Source organism: Bombina bombina, chromosome 4, assembly GCF_027579735.1.
Source record: "Bombina bombina isolate aBomBom1 chromosome 4, aBomBom1.pri, whole genome shotgun sequence".
Lineage (NCBI taxonomy): Eukaryota > Metazoa > Chordata > Amphibia > Anura > Bombinatoridae > Bombina > Bombina bombina.
The window spans coordinates 872,413,907-872,435,888 of record NC_069502.1 but is presented as its reverse complement, the minus strand read 5'-3'; the positions used below and the strand labels follow the sequence as shown (position 1 = coordinate 872,435,888).

Genomic DNA, 21,982 nt, shown 5'->3' with positions numbered 1-21,982 from the left:
TCAGTCCTATGTAACAGAATCAGATTTTTATTTTGTTACCAATTATCCAAATAAAGTATAGTCTCTGAAAACCATTATTATATGCAAAACAGTAAGTCAAGTAATGAATTCAAAGAACAGCTCTAGGCTAGCATAAAATTTTAAATATTCTACACAATAATACCAAAAAGAAAAGAAAAACGAAATAACCTATAATGCCTTTCTTGGCCAAAACATTTTGGTGCATTTGTAGTTCTTGACATTTTACATTGTCGACACAAGAGCACCTCCTGTCATAGGCCTAAAAAGCAGCATAGATTTTGGCCTCATCAAACTAGTACTATCCATCTCAAGCAGTCCAAGTAAAGTACCAATCATGGAGAAATTTGCAGACAATTTCAAAGGAATCAGCCTATTCCCTGGTGAATGTACCATACCCTAAGACCAAAAGGCAACCCCAGTAGTGTACCCACCGAGATGCATCCCTCTCACATTACGCAGCTGCCCTAAAGAAGAGCTCGAGAGCATGGAGAAGCAGGGTGTTATCACTAAAGTTACAGAACCTACTAATTGGGTTAACTCCATAGTTACTGCTGAAAAACCATGTACAGGCAAATTATGGATACGTCTAGACCTGAGAGATCTCAATACGGCAATCAAGCGACCTCATTATCCTTTGCCTACTCTCAAAGATATATTTTTTTAAACTTCTCATTACTGGAATCAATATTTGTGTGTGTGTTTATGTATGTATGTATGTGTGTGTATTTGTGTGTGTAGCTAGACGGCAGAGCAGTTAACTCAATGGTTCCCAAAAAAGGCTGTAGTGCACTGCATTACACTTGCAGTCCTCTCTGGTATTCATGGTTTAAAAATAAGTGGAATTTTTCTCTTGCTCCACTGAGAAGAAACATTGAAGAGGGGCAGGAAGTGACTGTAATGCAGAGGAGTTGCTGCTTTCTCTAGGGTCTTAATGTGCTGACACTGTGGGACCTGGCAATACAAGAAACAGCCACAGCACAAAGTTAGTGATTTTTGGATCCAGCCCCTTGTGCTGTCAAGTGAAGCATAAAGACCCCAGCAGGAGAGTAGAGCAAGTTCCGAGGCAGACTGACACCGTGGGAACCTACAGCAGTGAGGCTGTACATTAGCCTTTCATCATACACACTGGGTAAGTGTAACAAACGCAGCAAAACCGGCTCCTCTGAGACACTGCAGAAAAAATTCACTAAAAAAAATCTCATTGCAGAAAGTTAAAAAAAAGTTCTGCCTCTGGGACACAAACATAGATAAATAGAAAACTAGCTCAAACATTACTTTATAGAAAATAAAGTAATTTATAGAAACTAAAATTTAAACATATATTCAATATTTCAACAACTAATAAAATTGTAAAGATACATCTACATATTATTTTAAGGCTAATCTTTGCATTGAATACATAGTGATGTCTAGCATGTATTTACTGTTAAACATACTTTGCAAAATATCTGTAAACACAATACAGGTTTTACATAGGCACAGTATGTCTCAGCAATTAAGGGTCGCATTGGAAAAAGATCTACATGCATTTTAAAAGCATTTAAATGGTAATTTTGTTTGCACCATTCACATTTATTTTCAGTCCAGGGGCAAAACCATTGAGAAGCTTTTTGAATATAAAATATAACTAAGCCCCTGCACTGATCAAGCAATCACTGTGTAATATGTTGCAAGGTCAGTTTCTGGTTCCTGTAAGATACATTACAATATCTTTGCGTACAGTTAAACCCCCCCCCCCAAAAAAAAAGAAACACACACATTATATGGAGATAAATTACAGGAAATTTAGGTAACATGCACAATGGAATTACCAGGATGTAAGTAGACTAACCAGCTAGCTGGTGTACATGCAGAAATTATCTATATATGGCATATGTACGCATGCTTATGGCCATTCTATACAATAGCACTTCCTCTTCTGCACAAATTACTACTTGTTTACACCATATAAATAACAGTTTATTCTTTATTAGCCTAAGCCTGACATCACTTCATAAGCTGCCTATTGCTGGCCTGTGTATGGGGATGATGGAACAAATAACAAAAGGCTGCTGGGAAATAACTGTCTCATCAAGTAAATTTCTACAACAGAATATTCCCAAAACAACTACATTTTTGCATAAACATCGTCTCTTTCTTTACCTCTGAGCATCTGTCACCGCTTGTTGCTAAGCAACTAATATACATATTCACTGCAGGTTACCATGATGTCGTTATGATGTTTTCTCACCTCTCCCGTCAGCAGGTATAGAATCTCCAGGATGTGATTCAGGATCCGCTCAGACAGCTTCTTCTTTATGTTGTTCATCATCAATGAAGTTTTTTACACTGAGACCTGCAACAGTAGAAATGTACTTGATGAGACAGTTATTTCCCAGCAGCCTTTTGTTATTCCATCATCATACATGACAGAAATTACAGATATGGGATTAATGGCCATACACACACAAATATACATACATACACATACTATAGACACACATACACACACAAATATACATACATACACATACTATAGACACACATACACACACTTGGAAATATATCTGTATACAATCATACTCCAAACATATGTATACACACTCACAAATACCCAGGTTACTTATACCTACATATATATGCATCACATTCATGTATACATACATTTACCACACACACACACACACAACTGATGATAAATACTGTTTTGTGTTTGAGTAAAATAGAAGGGAGCTTTGAGGGTATGCAAAGAAATCCATAAGTAATAGTTAAGTACAAATGCCTTATACAGAGCTACTTCATATTATAAAGAGTCTCTCTCTGTATCTCACACACACTCAATGCCCTCACTAGAATCTTACATACAGATATATAATATTATTGAGAGGATCCCTTACTCACACACACATCCTCCTCCACCGTACCTTATATACACATATATATTATAGAGGTTCATTCTGTCTCTCACAAGCCACCTCCAGTTCTTTATATACCACTCTACAATTTTATAGGGTCTCCCTTTTCCTCACACACAGCTCCCTCCCCAGCACCTTATATACAGTTATAAAATATTATAGAGAGGTCCCCTCCTCAGAACCTTTATATAAGACATATAATTGTATATGGAGGTTATCTCTGCTTCACACACAGATAGTCCCCTCCCCAGTACCTTATATAAAGAGGTTCCCTCTTCCTCACACAGAGTACGTTATATACAGATATATAATTGTATATGGAGGCTCTCTGTGCTTCACATACTAAATAGTCTGCAGCACCTTTTAAAGAGATAGTTATCAAAAATATATTTATTCTGAAACACACATACACAGTTATCTACATGAAACCACCGTACTGAGTGCTGAGACAGTAGAAGCTTATTCTATACAACAATAAATAAATGAGCGCAGCGATCTAATTGCACTAAGAGATACCGGAAGCTGCATTTAAACTTCCCGCCCACTGACTTCCGGTAGTCCTCTTTCCGTATGGTCACGACAGTTATGTGACTTGTGACGTCACAGGTCCTTCTGCTCGAAGGGACCTAGTTGCTATGCTAATGCTATAACAATCAAAATGGCGGTTTAACAACGGTAATTATGAGCAAAGACACAATTGTATAGTGTTACATACCTACATATACTGTACTAAAGACGGTATCAGTGTGTTTATTAGGTCGGAGGCTCTGGGGAGGGAGCTGATTGTGTATGTGCGTGTCAGAGGAATGAGAAGAGAGAGTGTAATATTATTTATCTGCATCTAATATACTGGCCTGGGAAGGAGATCTGTGTGCGAGGTAGAGGGAATCCCTCTTTAATAATAATAATAATTTTATATATATATATATATATATATATATATATATATATATATATATATATATGTGTGTGCTGGAGAGGGGTTGTGTGTGAGAGAGGCAGAGGAACTTATATATAGTATTATATTTCTCTATAAGCTACTGGGGATGGAGTTGTGTGAGGCAGAGGGTACCTCTTTATAGTATTATATTTGCATATGATGCACTGTGTGTGTGTGTGGGGATTGTGGGTGTGAGAGGCAGATGAACCTCTTTGTAGTATTATATATCAGTATATAAGTTACTGGTGATGGTGTTCTGTGTGTGAGGTAGAGGGAACCCCTCTTTAATAATATATATATATCTATATAATGTGCTGGAGAGGGGTTGTGTGTGAGAGGCAGAGGAACCAATTTATAGTATTATATTTCTCTATATAAGGTACTGGGCAGGGGCTGTTTTTGAGGCAGAGGGAACCTCTCAATAATAATATGTGTGAGGCATAGGGAATATGTATATCGTATTGTAAATCTATATATAAAGTACTGGGGAGGGGGCTGTGTGTGAGAGAGGAAGAAATAACCTCTCTATAATATATATAAATATATATATATATATGTAATGTACTGTACTGGGAAAGGGTTGTGTGTGAGAGAGAGGCAGAGTTACTTATCTATAGTATTTCTCTATATAATCTACTGGGGATGGAGTTGTATGTGTGAGGCAGAGGGGACCTCTTTATATTATTATATTTGCATATGATGCACTGGGAGGGAATTGTGTGTGTGAGAGGCAGATGAACCTCTTTGTAGTATTATATATCAGTATATAAGTTACCGTGGAGGATCTGTGTGTGAGAGGCAGAGGGAACCTCTCTAGAATATTATATATAAGTTACTGGGGAGAGGGAACCTCTTTATACTAGGGAGGAATCTGTGTGTATGTGACAGAGGGAACCTCTCTATACTATTATATATTGATTTATACTAGGTGTGTGTGTGACAGAGGAAACCTCTATAATATTTTATATCTGTATATTAGGTACTGTAGAGGGGATTGTGCTGTGAGTATAAAGTGTTGTGTATGTATGTTTAAGACATATGTAACCTCTCTATTGTACTGTATATCTCTACATAAGGTGCTGCAAGAGGGAGTGGTGAATGTGAAGCAGAGGAAATCTCTGTTAAAGTGAATGTAAAGTTTGACGAATGTGTGCCCAGGTTTTAAAAATCCTATTAAAAACGGGGACAGTTTCATTCATCAAACTTTACATTTCACTCGTTTTGTTAAAATACTTAACTTTTATTCTTGAAAGCCGCTCCAGTGCTTCCCCGCCCGTCGCAAGCCTCTTCATATGTCAAAAATGACGAATCCAGCTTCCTCCAATCACGACTTGGCCTCAGGCAATGTTTGCTCTGGGGGGGAAGCAGTGATTGGAGGAAGCCGGATTCGTCTTTGCTGACGTATAAAGAGCCTTGCGACAAGCAGGGGAAGCGCTGGAGCGGCTTTCAAGAATAAAAGGTAAGTATTTTAACAAAATGAGTGAAACGTAAAGTTTGATGAATGAATGTGCCCCTGTTTTTAATAGGAATTTTAAAAACCGGGCACTGATTCATCAAACTTGACATTCACTTTAAGTGTCTGTGTATAAGGTGCTGCGTAGGAGGTGTGTGGGTAAGACAGATATACCAGGTATACAGGGGTGTAGAATGTGGCAATGGCTATGGAAAATACATAAAGCTTTATTAAATTGTTTTATACACGCTGGCATCAATGTCTGCTATAATCCTTGTAGTACAGCAGTCTTTTTTTTTTTTTAGTTCTGCAGTGTAGTGCTTAAAGGGACATAGAACCCACAACATTTCTCTCATGATTCAAACAGACCGTTTTAAACAAGTTTGCAATTTACTTCTATTCTGAAATGTTCTTTGTTCTCTTGGTATCCTTGGGTGAAAAGCAGGGAGGCAAGTTTAGAAGCAGGCTGCTTGCATGTGTCTGCAGCACAATATGGCAGCTGTTCTAGTGTTATACATTTGCAAGAGCACTAAATGGCAACATTTTTTTCTGCAATATTGTCTCCAGACTTGCACACTGCCTACTAATATATCTTTTCAACAAAGAATATCACAAGACTGAAGACAATTTGATAATGGAAATACATTGGCATAAAAAAAAAAGTATATGCTTTCTCTGAATCACAAAAGAACAAATTAGGGTTTCATGTCCCTTTAAGTCTATCTATCTATCTATCTATCTATCTATCTATCTATCTATCTATCTATCTATCTATCTATCTATCTATCTATCTATCTATCATCTATTCAAACAGCACCAATGTGTTGTGGACCTTTATCTCATAAACCACCCTGGCTTTTAATACCCAGATATCTGAGATGGAACCCATTGTTGGTAAGACACACACACTCTAACAGGCCCATTTATCAAGCTCCGTACGGAGCTTGAAGGGCCCTGTTTCTGGCGAGTCTTCTAAAGACCGCTGCTTCATAACCCTCTGAGCAGGCGGACAGGAATCGCCGGAAATCAACCCGATCGAATACGATCGGGTTGATTGACAGCTCCCTGCTGGCGGCCGATTGGCCGCGAGTCAGCAGGGGGCGGCGTTGCACCAGCAGCTCTTGTGAGCTGCTGGTGCAATGTTAAATGCAGAGAGCGTATTGCTCTCCGCATTTAGCGAGGTCTTGCGGACCTGATCCGCAGTGTCGGATCAGGTCCGCAAGCCCTTTGATAAATGGGCCCCTAAAACTGAACTAATGCTAAATGTAGAGTAATAAATTGTGTATTTAAAGTATTTAGGAAATAATTACTTCCATGCTGTTGTATGTTATTGAATTTTATTACAAAAATTGGCAAATTGTTACAAACAGCTTCAGCACATGGGTGTTAACTGTCTGAGACAAAATGGTTAAAAATCTGTAATTAGTGACAGTTTATTGATTGATTTTTGCTAAACGCTATTACTTTCAAATAGATGGCGAGAGTCCACGAGCTAGTTACTGATGGGATATACATTCCTACCAGGAGGGGGCAAAGTTAACCGAACCTTAAATGCCTATAAGTACACTTCCCACCTCAATCATACCTCCGTTTTAAATGCTTTGCCTCCTTAGGAGGTGGTAAAGCATGATGTGCTTGATTTCTTCTGTGAAAGGCATTTCTAAGTTTATTGAAGCACAGTTCCTCTCTAAGTGCAGTGTTTGTCTGAGGGATGATGAAGGGAGTATTTATATATGTATGTCAGTTGTTTAGTGCTCTTTATATATTACAGCTTCACAACAGGTTTGTTTGAGTTTGAAACATGTCTTCGCATGTCTGGGTATGTCTTTAAAAAAAAAAAAAAGTCTTTACATGTCTTGATATGTTTAGGGATAAAACTCCACCCCCAAATCGCCCTGTGTTTTCAATTTTTTTGTTAGAAAGCTGTATGCAGCACTTATATCACTGCCTATTTCAATGCTTCTTTTTTTATATATTAGCACTGTTTCACACTCTCTCAAGCCTACTATATATAAGAGAATAGATATAAAATTGCAAACTATTTTTTTTTGCAACTATGTCTCAAACTGAACATGCTTCAGAAGTTACCATATAAACTAAACTGTCTGAACATACTTCTACAAAAAGATAAGTGTGTTTGTTGTTGGGCATTTCTGCAGCAATGAAAGATTTTATTGCTACAGCCATAGAGTAGGCTATGTCTGCTATTCCACCTTCAAATAAATGTTAAAGGGTTTTGCATTATGTTCTTAAATCTAGTGAATTATTGTACTGACTGACATCATACTGACGTATCTTCTACTAATGGGGGTTCCTCTGATTCGGAGGATCTTACATCAGAGACAGAGATTGGCAAATCTTCTTTTTTGTTTAAAATTGGATATATTTGTCCTCTTTTTAAAGGAAGTATTATTTACTTTATGGATTGAGGAGCCTAAAACTCCTGATGATAGACCTAGTAATCGTTTAAATTCTGTATTTAAGACTACTGTTATTACTCCTAAAGTATTTCCTATTCCAGACATGGGGGCCTATTTATCAAAGTGTCAACCGAAAATACGCTGGGATTCCGCATCGTAATTATTGCGAGATTGATCTGACCTAGTTATCAAAGCCTCAAGATCGGCAAATGTTGAAATTTGTGACGTAACATCTTTCTCCTGGGATCTCAATCCGACACAGATCGATGCTTACGTCATTACAGATGTTCCAAATACACATTCGGCTCTATTTGACACTTTTCCCCATTTATCAAACTTTTAACAGGTAAGCTTTCGTCTTTTCCGACACAGCGTACCTGGTTTTCAATCCGCCACCTTTGAGGCCGTGGATGCCATAGAAATCAATGGGAGTCTGAAAGCACTGAAAGCTTATGTTCGATGCTGCAAGAGAATCAAGCATACCCCATTGATTTCTATGGTAGAAAAAAAGGTAGGTTTACACCTAACATAAACCCAGAGTCTAAACACCCCCTAATCTGCCGCCCCCGACATCGCCGCCACCTACATAATGTTATTAACCCCTATTCCGCCGCTCTCCGACACCGCCGCAACTAAATAAACTTATTAACCCCTAAACCTCTGGCCTCCCACATCACCACCACTAACTAAACCTATTAACCCCTAAACCATCAGCTCCCCACATCGCCAAAAACTAAATTAAGCTATTAACCCCTTAACTTTAAATTAAAATGACAACATCCCTATCTTCAATTAAATTAAAACTCACCTGTAGAATTAAAATAAACTAATTTTAAACTATTAATTAACCTACCCTAACTATTATACTACAATTAAATTAAACTACCAATTAAATAAACTAACTTACATATTAAAAAAACCTAACCCTACTAAAATTATTTAAATATACAATTAAACATTCTTACAAAGTCCTAAATTACAAAAAAACTAAGTTACAAAAAAAAACAAACACTAAATTACGAAAAAAAACAAACCAAATTATAAACTAATCTAATAGCCCTATCAAAATAAAAAAGCCCCCCCAAATAAAAAAAAACCCCAAGCCTACAATAAACTACCAATGGCCCTTTAAAGGGCCTTTTTGTGGTGCATTGCCCCAAAGATATCGGCTCTTTTACCTGACAAAAAAATACAACCCCCCAACAATAAAACCCACCACCCAACCAACCCCCCAATAAAAAAAAATCTATCTAAAATAACCTAAGCTACCCTGAAAAGGGTATTTAGCTCTTTTACTGCCCAGACCCTAATCTAAAAATAAAACCCACCCAAAAAAACCCTTAAAAAAACCCCTAACGCTAACCCCCAACGATCCACTTACAGTTCTTGAAGTCCCGCTTGAAGGATCCACCTAGGTGGCAAGAAGTCTTCATCCAGACGGCCTCTTCTATGTTCATCTAGCTGGTGCGGATCGGGTCCATCCTGAAGACATACGGCGAGGAGCATCCTCTTCATACGGTCTCCGCCGTACACTGATTCTTCAATGCAAGTGACGCAATCCAAGATGGCGTCCCTTGCATTCCTATTGGCTGAAATATTTCAATCAGCCAATAGGAATTAGAGCTGCTAAAATCCTATTGGCTGTTCCAATCAGCCAATAGGATTGAGCTTTCATCCTATTGACTGTTCCAATCATATATACCAGTGAAATGGTATAAATAAAGTAGGAAAAAAGCTGAATAGACGCAAGATCTTTGACTGCTAGTTAGCAACAGTCCAATGCTCATCGCCCCGTACTTGGTGTGCGTGTTTTTGATGGCTTTTTTTTTTATAAATAAGGAGAGCGTATTAAGATAAACGACCGCAATCTTTGGCGATGTTAGGTGAGCTTATTGATGCTGACGAATGCAACATAGTTTACACTTTGATAAATATGCCCCTCTATCTCTAATCTCATTGCTAAGGAATAGTCTAAGCCTGGTACTTCTTTTAAACCTTCTTCTAGAATTTAAAAAATGGTATCCTTTACCTATTGCTAATTTGGAATTTTGGAAACAGTCCCTAAAGTTGATGTGACTATTTCTTTTACAAGATATACCGAGTCCACGGGTTTCATCCTTTACTTGTGGGATATAATCCTCCTGCTAACAGGAAGTGGCAAAGAGCACCACAGCAGAGCTGCTATATAGCTCCTCCCTTAACTCCTCCCCCCAGTCATTCTCTTTGCCTATGCTAGTAATAGGAAGGGTACAGTGATAGTGGTGATAAAATGATAGTTTTAATTTCTTCAATCAAGAGTTTGTTATTTTTAAATGGTACCGTTGAGTACTATTTTTCTCTCAGGCAGCATTGGAAGAAGATTGCTGCCTTGAGATTGATGATCTTAGCAGACATAACTAAGATCCATGTTGGTTCCCACAGTGTGCTGAGGAATGCTAGAGAAATCTTCAGTGTGAGGAACAGTTTTCATGCTACAAGCAGCATTGAGGTATGTTCAGTCATTTATTTCTGAGGAGACTGTGATATATCAGAACTGGCTGACATAGTTCCCATAGAAGGAAGGGGTAAGCAGTAATTCTGTGGAAAAATAGGGTATTACTGTAATCCTGGGCATTATTTTGTTTTCAAGACTAATGCAACTTTATATGTTATGGTGAGACACTGGGGCAGCCTAACTATTTTATTATCAATCTAAAATGGGTGGCTGGTTGTTATACTTTTCCTCTAAAGAGGATCCACATGGCTAGTACTTTATTTTTTATACCCGCATGGCTTATGTTTGACCGCTTTACTGCGGTTGTTTAGGCTCAGCTTATTCCGGAGAGGATGGGCGGGGCCTAATTTCACGCCTTAATGGAGCAGTTTCTTCACATACAAACTGTAATTTTCAGCTCCGGTTGGGCCCAAACTGACTCCTGGTGTTCCGGAGTGATTTTGAGGCTTGATTAAGATCCCTGGGGGCAAGTAGGCGCCACAGCAGATGGTGTGGTGCAGGGGATTATAAAGTTTTTCTAATAAACATTGTTGTTTTTATTGATAACTCAGAGGGTTAATTGCTCTTTACTGTGGGGTGCAACATCTGACTGCATTATAGGGCAGGTTTATCTTAAAATTGGACATATGTGAACACTTTTAAGCTGTTTTGCAAAATTGTGCGCTTTTTATTTTCTTAAAGGCGCAGTACCGTTTTTAAAAAAAATTGTGTTATCTCACTAACTAGAGTGTTTAACGACTTTGTGGTGTTTACATAGCCTGTTTAACACTGACACTGAGGAAGTTCAATGTTCTATGTGTTTAGAAGCCATTGTGGAACCCCCTCTTACATTGTACCCTTCTTGTTCTGAAAGGGCCTTACACTGTAAAGAACATATTTTATGTAATGAAAGTGTGTCTAAGGATGATTCTCAGTCTGTAGAGAGTCAGGATACGCCATCTAATTCTCCCCAAGTGTCTCAACCTTTAATGCCCACTCAAGCGACGCCAAGTACTTCTAGTGCATCTACTTCTTTTACTTTGCAAGATATGGCTGCAGTGATGTCTACTACCCTTACAGAGGTTCTATCTAAACTGCCAGGTTTGCAGGGTAAACGCAGTAGGTCAGGTATTAATGTAAATACTGAACCCTCTGATGCCTTAGTGGCTATTTCCGATGCACCCTCACAATGCTGATTTGGGGGTTAGGGATTTTATGTCTGAGGGAGAACTTTCAGAGTAAACTGGAACACCTCTGCCTGTTGCTCAGGGAGGTTTTAGCGACTCTGGATGATTGTGACCCTATCACAATTCCCCCAGAAAAATTGTGTAAAATGGACAAATATTTAGAAGTACCTACTTACACGGATGTTTTTCCGGTTCCTAAGAGAATTTCGGAAATTGTTAAGAGGGAATGGGATAGACCAGGTATACCGTTTTCTCCCCTCCTAACTTTAATAAAATGTTTCCTATATCTGACACCATACGGGACTCCTGGTAATTGGTCCCTAAGGTGGAGGGAGCTATATCTACTCTAGCTAAGCGAACAACTATACCCATTGAAGACAGTTGTGCTTTTACAGACCCTATGGATAAAAAATTAGAGGGTCTTCTAAAGAAACTATTTGTTCACCAGGGTTTTCTCTTTCAGCTTACAGCCTGCATTGTTCCAGTAACTACTGCAGTTGCCTTTTGGTTTGACGCCCTGGAAGAGTCTCTGAAGGTAGAGACACCTTTTAGAGGACATTTTGGACAGAATATAGGCTCTTAAATTAGCCAATTCATTTATTACTGATGCTGCTTTTCAAATTGCAAAATTAGCAGCGAAAAACGCATGCCATTCTGGCGCGCAGAGCGTCATGGCTAAAGTCGTGGTCTGCTGACGTATCGTCTAAAGCTAAATTTTTAACTATTCCCTTCAAAGGTAAGACCCTATTCGGGCCTGAGCTGAAGGAAATAATCTCTGACATTACTGGAGGTAAGGGGCACGCCCTACCTCAGGACAAGTCCCTCAAGATGAGGGGTAAACAAAATGATTTTCGTTCCTTTCAAAATTTTAAAGGAGTATCCTCTGCATTTTAAAGGAGTATCCTCTGCTTCCTCTTCCTCCACTAAGCAGGAAGGGAACTTTGCTCAATCCAAGTCGGTCTGGAGACCTAACCAGGCCTGGAATAAAGGTAAACAAGACAAGAAGCCCACTGCTGCTACCAAGACAGCATGAAGGGGCAGCCCCCGATCAGGGACCGGATCTAGTAGGGGGCAGACTCTCGTTCTTTGCTCAGGCTTGGGCAAGGGATGTACAGGATCCCTGGGCATTGGAAATTGTGACCCAGGGGTACCAGCTGGAATTCAATGATTTCCTCCCAAGGGGAGATTTCATCTTTCACCTCTGTCTGTAGACCAGACAAAAAGAGAAGTGTTTCTTACACTGTGCAAAGACCTTTACACAATGGGTGTAATTTACCCAGTTCCAGAACTAGAACAGGGGCAGGGGTTCTACTCAAATCTACTTGTGGTTCCCAAAAAAGAGGGAACCTTCAGACCAATTTTAGATCTCAAATGTCTAAACAAATTTCTCAGTCCTTCAAGATGGAGACCATTCGTACAATTTTTGCCAACGATCCAGGAGGGTCAATATATGACCACTGTGGACCTGAAGGAGGCGTACCTTCACATTCCTATCCACAAGGATCATCATCAATTCCTAAGATTTGCCTTTCAGGACAAACATTATCAGTTTGTGGACCTTCCCTTCGGGTTGGCAACGGCTCCCAGATTCCTCACAAAGGTTCTAGGGTTTCTTCTAGCGGTTCTCAGGCCGAGAGGCATAGCGGTGGCGCCTTATCTGGACGATATCTTGATCCAGGCGTCAACCTATCATCTGTCCAAATCTTACACGGACATCGTGTTGTCATTTCTAAGAACTCACGGTTGGAAAGTGAATGTAGAAAAAAATTCACTAGTTCCACAGACAAGAGTTCCATTCCTGGGAACTCTGATAGACTCGGTTAACATGAAAATATTTCTGACAGAAGTCAGAAAATCAAAGATTCTAAATACTTGCCGAGCTCTGCAGTCCGTTCATCGGCTATCAGTGGCTCAGTGTATGGAAGTCATCGGACTAATGGTAGCAGCAATGGATTTCATCCCGTTTGCTCGCTTTCATCTCAGACCACTACAACTGTGCATGCTCAGTCAGTGGAATGGGGATTATGCAAATTTATCTCCTCAGATAAATCTGGACCAAGAGACCAGAGACTCTCTTCGTGGTGGTTGTCACAGGACAATCTGTCCCAAGGGATGTGCTTCCGCAGGCCATCTTGGGTAATAGTAATGACGGACGCCAGTCTCCTGGGCTGGGGTGCAGTCTGGAATTCCCTGAAGGCTCAGGGTGTGTGGACTCAAGTGGAGTCTCAATTGCCAATCAATATTCTGGAACTGAGGGTGATATTCAACACGCTGCTGGCGTGGCCTCAGTTGGCTTCGGCCAAATTCATAAGATTCCAGTCGGACAATATCACGACTGTGGCATATATCAATCATCAGGGGGGAACAAGGAGTTCTCTAGCGATGATAGAAGTATCAAAGATAATTCGATGGACGGAGGCTCACTCTTGCCATCTGTCTGCGATCTATATCCCAGGAGTAGAAAACTGGGAAGCGGATTTTCTAAGTCGTCAGACTTTTCGTCCGGGGGAGTGGGAACTCCATCCGGAGGTGTTTGCAACCTTGATTCATCAATGGGGCACACCGGAATTGGATCTGATGGCATCTCGACAGAATGCCAAACTTCCACGTTACGGGTCCAGGTCAAGGGATTCCCAGGCTGTACTGATATATGCTCTAGCAGTACCTTGGTCGTTTAACCTGGCTTATGTGTTCCACCTTTTCCTCTCCTTCCTCGTGTGATTGCCAGAATCAACCAGGAGAGGGCTTCAGTAATTTTAATAGCGCCTGCTTGGCCACGCAGGACCTGGTATGCAGATCTAGTGAACATGTCGTCTCTGCCACCGTGGAGACTGCCATTGAAAAGGGGCCTTCTCATTCAAGGTCCTTTCCAACATTCAAATCTAACTTCTCTGCAGCTGTCTGCTTGGAAATTGAACACTTGATTTTATCTAAGCGGGGTTTCTCTGAGCCGGTCATTGATACTCTGATTCAGGCTCGCAAGCCGGTTACTGTAAAAATTTACCATTAGATATGGCGTAAATATCTTTATTGGTGTGAATCCAAGGGTTACTCATGGAGTAAGATTAGGATTCCTAGGATTTTGTCTTTTTTCCAAGAAGGATTGGAGAAGGGATTATCAGCTAGTTCCTTGAAGGGACAAATTTCTGTTTTGTCAATTTTGCTTCACAAGCGTCTGGCAGATGTCCCAGATGTTCAGGCTTTTTGTCAGGCTTTAATCAGAATCAAGCCTGTGTTTAAAGCAATTGCTCCGCCATGGAGCTTGAATTTAGTTCTTAATGTTCTTCAAGGGGTTCCGTTTGAACCCATGCATTCCATAGATATTAAACTGTTATCTTGGAAAGTTTTGTTTTTAGTAGCTATTTCTTCGGCTCGAAGAGTTTCTGAGCTTTCTGCATTACAATGTGATTCCCCTTATCTTATATTCCATTCTGATAAGGTGGTTTTGCGTACTAAACCTGGATTCCTTCCTAAGGTTGTTTCAAATAAGAATATTAATCAGGAAATTGTCGTTCCTTCCTTGTGTCCTAATCCTTCCTCTAAGAAGGAACGTTTGTTACATAATTTGGATGTGGTTCGCTCTTTAAAATTTTATTTACAAGCGACCAAGGATTTCCGTCAAACATCTTCCCTGTTTGTTGTTTATTCTGGGAAGCGTAGGGGTCAAAAAAGTTACGGCTACCTCTCTCTCTTTTTGGCTGAGAAGCATCATCCGCCTGGCATATGAGACTGCTGGACAGCAGCCCCCTGAAAGGATTACAGCTCATTCCACTAGAGCTGTGGCTTCCACTTGGGCTTTTAAAAACGATGCTTCTGTTGAACAGATTTGTAAGGCTGCGACTTGGTCCTCCCTTCATACTTTTTCCAAATTTTCCAAATTTGATACTTTTGCTTCTTCTGAGGCTATTTTTGGGAGAAAGGTGCTTCAAGCAGTGGTGCCTTCCATTTAGGTTCCTGTCTTGTCCCTCCCTTTCTTCCGTGTCCTAAAGCTTTGGTATTGGTATCCCACAAGTAAAGGATGAAACCCGTGGACTCTGTATATCTTATAAAAGAAAAGGAAATTTATGCTTACCTGATAAATTAATTTCTTTTACGATATACCGAGTCATTTTGAGACAGGATTTATTTTTTATAAACTTTAGTCACCTCTGCACCTTGTTAGTTCTTTCCCTTTCTCTTCATATACCTTCAGTCGATTGACTGGGGGGAGGAGCTATATAGCAGCTCTGCTGTGGTGCTCTTTGCCACTTCCTGTTAGCAGGAGGATTATATCCCACAAGTAAAGGATGAAACCCGTGGACTCGGTATATTGTAAAAGAAATTAATTTATCAGGTAAGCATAAATTTCCTTTTTCACTCTTGCCAAAGTTGCTACAATTCATATAGAAGACAGTACATCTTTATACACTTTATATAGAAAATCGGAATCTTATCTTAGAAGGGCATATTTCCATATTAGCTATATTCTTAGACCAGTTATATCTATTGCTGATGTTGCTGCTGCCTCTATATTTTGGTTGGACAGTTTATCTCAGCAGTTGTCTTTAGACCCAGAATTATCTAACATTATTCTCTTACTTCAACATGCAAATAATTTTATTTGCAATGCTATTTTTTTATGTTGTGAAACTTAACATCAAATCTTTCTTTAGCTATTCTTACTAGAAGAGTTTTTTGGCTTAAATCTTGGAATGCTGACATGGTATTTAAACAAGATTGCTATCTCTTTCTTTTCAAGGCAAATAATATTTTGGTTCTCATTTGGATTCTATTATTTCCACTATTACTGGGGGAAAGGGAGTTTTTCTGGCCCAAGACAAAAATCTAAGGGTAAATTTTAAAGCTCCCAATCGTTTTCGTTCCTTTCGTCAGATTAGAGAATAAACAACCACTTCTTCCACTAAGGCCTTTGGCTCTAATTGGAGACCATCTCTGAATTGGAATAAATTCAAGCATTAAAGGAAACCAAATCCTGCCCCTAAACTTCCACGAAGGTAAGCGGCCTCAAGCCAGTTCTTCGGATAGGGGCAGACTAAGCTATTTCAAAGAATTTGGACAGACTCTGTCCAAAATCTGTGGATTCAGAATATAATTTCTCAGGGGAATTGAATAGGATTCAGAATAAGACCTCCCTTGGGAAGATTCTTTCTTGCCCATGTACAAACCCCCCCCCAGTAAAAGCTCAAGCCTTTCTGAAATGTGTTTCAGATTTAGAACTTTCAGGGGTAATTGTCCCAATTCCACAGCAGGAACAATTGCGTTTTTATTCAAATCTATTCATTGTACCCAAGAAGTAAAAATGACCAATTTTAAATCTGAAAACTTTAAATAGTTTTTTAAGAGCCCCAACTTTCAAGATGGTGACTATAAGGACTATTCTGTCTTTTGTTCAGCAAGGTCACTTCATGTCCACAATAGACTTACAGGACACTTACCTATACATTCTGATTCTTCCAGATCACCATCGATTTCTGAGATTCTCTTTTTCTAAACAAGCATTACCAATTTGTCTCTCTTCCGTTTGGCCTTGTAACAGCACCAAGAATATTCTCAAGAGTTCTAAGTGCCCTTCTATCTGTAATCAGAGAGCAGGGTATTGCAGTGTTTCCTTATTTGGACGATATCTTGGTACTAGCTCAATCCTTTTAATTTAGCAGCATCTCACACAAAACAACTATTGTTTTTTCAAAGACAAGGTTGAAGGATCAATTTACCAAAAAGTTCACAAAACAAAAAATAAAAAATAGTAATGCTCACTTCAAATAAATAAACAAACCTATAGTGCAACCTAGAGGCAGAATATATATACAAATTCAAAGAAGGTAGTAGACCACACCAATACGTGTGGTCTAAAAGTCTAGGTAATCAGCACATGTAGGAGAACAATCCATTAAATAAAAGACAAATGCATAAAATGTGCAAAAATACTTTATAATAATTGATTATATATACAATAGAACACATAAAAGCTATTCATACAAACACTCACACATCACAAGGGGGCCCCCTATAGCGAACAGAGCAAAGTCTATTCTCAAGTGGTGCACCACAAAAAATAGTCCAATAGCAGCAGATATGAAAAGACAGTTAGATGAAGCCAAGCAATGATGGTGTTAATGCATGGATATTGCACAAAATAGCGGTTAAAGCCCAACAAACTTTCTTTCAGAGGCAATGCAGAGAAATGCTGCTATGCAGTAAGCAGGACAATGTCAATTTCAAATCATGCACATTTGCTCCGTAAGCAGTAAAATTCTCACAATTCACAGTAACATTTCTGATGTTTCCAAATACCGCCCTTGATAAGTGATCGCTACATGAAACAAAATGTAGCTGTGTGTATCAATGTTCCATTTCAACATGCCATAAGTGCTGTAGATCTTTACATACCAACCGCATCCAGCGGTATACACGATGCATCAAACTGAAATGATACTTATCAGCACAAGCAGTCACCAGCAGACACTGTTCCATAGGTCACCAAGGGCCATAGAGATGAACAGGGGGGCTTCCGAGGATGTATGGTAGCGACAGACCAACGCGTCCCTGTGCGTGTTTCGCTCCACTCTCGTGGTCGCTCGGAGCTTCTTCCGGGTTTCTGACGTCACTCCAGCAGGACAGCTCTTTTTATTGGATGCGAGCCCCAAGGCAGAACATGCAGTGATCTGAGATGTCATTGCAGAAAATGCAGCATGTCTGCAGAAAGAACGGGACACATGCAGGAATTGTTAGCGATTTGACTTTTCAGTGCTGCTCCACATTAGGCTGTTCTCTTCAAACAGAGCTGTTCTCTGGTTGCACTGTATGTGTAAGTTTTCCTTATCACAGTTCATCCAGAGCAAAGTGCTGTTTCAAAGGACCAGTCAACACATTAGATTTGCATAATCAACAAATGCAAGATAACAAGACAATGCAATAGCACTTAGTCTGAACTTCAAATGAGTAGATTTTTTTATAATGAATTTCAAAGTTATGTATATTTCCACTCCCCTTGTACCATGTGATAGCAATCAGCCAATCACAAATGCATATACGTATAGTCTGTGAATTCTTGCACATGCTCAGTAGGATCTGGTGACTCAAAAATTGTAAATATAAAAGACTGTGCACATTTTTTTTAATGGAAGTAAATTGGAAAGTTGTTTAAAATGACATGCTGTAACTGAATAATGAAAATTTAATTTAACCTGAGTGTCCCTTTAAGTGAACAGTGAAATATGCAGTAGTGCTGCAAAGCAGTAGTGCATTGATTGACTGGCTCTCAGAGATTGATTCAAGCCCATCCTCTAACCTATAACTGTCTGCAAAGCTGTTTTTTTCTGAATGTAAGACGTTTGTATGAGCAATGCACCTTTTTTTATTACTACTTCTATGTTAGACTATGTCTGCAGCTAATTTGCAATGCAATTTTCAACTACTGCACTATATTATAAAACTTTAAATATTGCTTTATTCTCCATTTAACTAACACATTGCAATTGAAATGGTGCTTTAGTGTAACTGCTTAATTTAAAATTAATTTTGATTTAAAAATGACCTGCAGAAAAATTTTCACAAAAAAAAATCTCATCGCAGAAAGTGAAAAAAAGTTCTGCCTCTGGGGATGCGAGAAACACATGACCAGGATAGTGCCGTTATTTCTCAAAGGCTTGTAAAAGGTGTGTAAACACAACACCCATACAAACGGCCATTCTCATTGGAGGAGTCCTTTAAACAGGCAAAATAATCCTATTGTAAACAGCTGTAAAGCTAGATGTCAAAAAAATCACATACAACTAAACAATCGCACACCATTCATACAGCTTATCAGAAGATCCTTAAATGTCTTAATAGCAGTTATTTAATAAAACTGGAACACCTTAAAGGGACAGTAAAGTCAAAACTAAACTTTCATGATTCAGATAGTGCATGCAATTTTAAACAACTTTCCAATTTACTTTTATCATAAAATTTGCTTTGTTCCCTTGGTGGTATTTTTGAAAAGCTAAACCTAGCTAGGCTCAAACTGATTTCTAAACAGTTGAAAACTGCCTCCTAGCTCAGAGCATTTTGAAAGTTTTTCACAGTTAGACTGTGCTAGTTCACATGAGTCATATAGATAACATTGTGCTCACTCCCGTGAAGTTATTTAGGAGTCTTCACTGATTGACTACACTGCATGTCTGTCAAAGGCACTTAGATAAGGAGGCTGTCTGCAAAGGCTTAGATACAAGGTAATCATAGAGGTAAAAAGTATATTAATATAACTGTGTTGGTTATGCAAAAACGGGGAATGGGTAATAAAGGGATTATCTATCTTTTTAAATAAGAAAAATGTTGGTGTAGACTGTCCCTTTAATATCAGACAATTCAGTTTTAATTCATCATAAAACATTAACTCACAGGCTGCCAATAACCCCATATGCGTTTAGGCAAATGCCATACTTAACCTCAATATTAACTGATAAGGATAGAATATCAGCCTAAAAAGGACGCAAATTCTAATTTTTCATTTAATCCATTGGGGGATATTGTATTCAAATAGTACATCCAACGAGTTTCTTATTGTAGAAGTATGGTATCTATATTACCACCTCTTCTACTAATTTTTAAAGATTCAATCCCTACAAACTTCAAACTGTCAGTTTTAGATTGATGATACTGAGCAAAATGTCGAGCAATTGGGCTATCAATGTTAAAATCTTTTACATCATCACGGTGTTCAGTTATACGCAAACTAAATTCTCTGTACGTTTTTCCCACATAAAAAAAGGGGGCACGAACATGACAAGAGGTATATAACCCCTATAGTTGAACAATTAATGGAAGATTTAATTTGATAGGTCTTCTTGGTATTACTTTTAAAGGTTTTAGTTCTTTTAACAAATTGACAGCATACGCAATAATTACAGGGAGAGCACCCTACAATTTTTTGCGAATGTGCTTCCAACCAATTGATATTTTTGGCCTCATTGAATTCACTATTGACTAAAAAATCTTTTAAGTTATTAGCCATCCGTGCTGTCATTAAAGGGAAATTCCCTACATATTCCTGTAAAACAGGAACAAGTGAGAGGAGGTGCCAATTTTCTTGTAAGATACTTTTAATTTTGTCCCAATGGGAATTAAATTTGGTAATAAATCTTATTTTTGTAGCTGCAACATCACTTTTAGATGTTTTATTTTGAAAAAGTAGATCCTTTCTATTGGTATTTTTTGCTCTAAATAGAGCCCTTTTTACACACCTTTTAGAGTACCCTCTAGCGTAGAATCTATCAGCCATCTCAACAGCCTGTTCGTTGAAAGTCGAGTCATCAGTGCAAATTCTACGCAATCTCAAGAATTGCCCATAAGGGATACTCTTTTTTTTTAAGTTTTCAGGGTGATGACTGGAACCCAACAAAAGGCTATTGGATGCTGTGGGTTTACGATATACTTTAGTTACTACCATATTCTCTCTTCTACCCACAAGGAGATCCAGAAAACCGATTTCATTAGCATCATAGTTACATGTGAGGAAAATATTGAGATCATTCTGGTTGAGAATAGAGACGAACTGTAAGAGTTCCTGTTACCAAAAAGTTCCTTGATTCCTCAGACAAAGGTCACCTTTTTAGGTTTCCAGATAGGAATAGAGTCATGGACACTGAATCTAACAGAAAAGAGATGATTGAGATTGGTTTCACCCTGTCTAAACCTTCAGTCTCTATCTCTTCCCTTCAGTGGCTATGTGCATGGAAGTTGTAGGCCTCATGATTCATTGGATGCGATCCCTTTTGCTCGTATTCATATGAGATCTCTACAGCTTTGCATGTTGCGCCAACGGTGCAGGGATTATACTCCAATATCACAACTGATATATTTAAAGCGCAACACTCAACTCTCTCTGACTTGGTGGTTAAACCATCACCTTATTGTTCAAGGGGCCTCCTTTGTTCGTCCTACCTGGACTGTGATCACAACAGATGCAAGTCTCACAGGTTAGGGAGCTGTTTAGGAGTCTCTGACAGCACATGGAGTTTGGAATCCTCGAGAGGCAAGGTTACCAATCAATATCTTAGCATTCCGTGTTGGCCTCTATTAAAGAGGGAACTGTATATTCAGTTTCAAACAGACAATGTCACAACAGTGGCATATGTCAATCATCAAGAGGGGGCTCGCAGTCCTGTAGCAATGAAAGAAGTATCTCTCTAATAATTTCTTGGGCGGAATACAACTCTTGTCTAATCACTGTGATTCATATACCAGGTGTAGACAATTGGGAAGCAGATTATCTCAGCCGTCAGACTCTATATCCATGGGATTGGTCTTTCTATCCTGAGGTGTTCTATCAGATTGTGCAGATATGGGGTCTTCCAGACATAGATCTGATGGCCTATCATCTAAACAAGAAACTTCCCAGATACCTCTCCAGGTCCAGGGATCCTCACGCGGAATTTATGGATGCTCTAGCAGTTCCATGGTTTTACCAACCTGCTTACATTTTTCCACCTCTGGTTCTTCCAAGAGTGATCTCAAAGATCATAATGAAACAATCTTCTGTGTTTCTGATAGCACCAGCATTGCCTCACAGGTTCTGGTGTGCGGACCTTGGTCACTTCCTCCAAGACCAGAC

General features: G+C 39.1%; 2 protein-coding genes across 5 annotated transcripts in view; one reads left to right on the top strand and one right to left on the bottom strand.

Annotated features, from left to right (window-relative positions):
• LOC128657378 (zinc finger protein OZF-like) overlaps positions 1-3,453 on the bottom strand; it is a 40,096-nt gene extending 36,643 nt beyond the window's left edge. For 2 of the 3 annotated variants that reach the window (XM_053711707.1, XM_053711709.1), the window contains exons 1-2: positions 3,170-3,419; positions 2,252-2,356 (exon numbers count right to left, since the gene is read on the bottom strand). In XM_053711707.1, coding sequence (XP_053567682.1) covers positions 2,252-2,332 — 81 coding nt within the window. In that variant the 5' untranslated portion in view covers positions 2,333-2,356; positions 3,170-3,419. Of the gene's footprint in view, positions 1-2,251; positions 2,357-3,169 lie in introns of all 3 variants that reach the window. The other variant, XM_053711708.1, reaches the window with a different exon arrangement.
• A 48-nt stretch (positions 3,454-3,501) lies between these two features.
• The window catches only part of LOC128657381 (gastrula zinc finger protein XlCGF26.1-like), a 72,918-nt gene continuing 54,437 nt past the window's right edge, over positions 3,502-21,982 (top strand). For both annotated transcript variants that reach the window (XM_053711712.1, XM_053711711.1), the window contains exon 1: positions 3,502-3,590. The gene's annotated coding sequence lies outside the window, so the exon portion shown is untranslated. The remainder of the gene's footprint in view (positions 3,591-21,982) is intronic.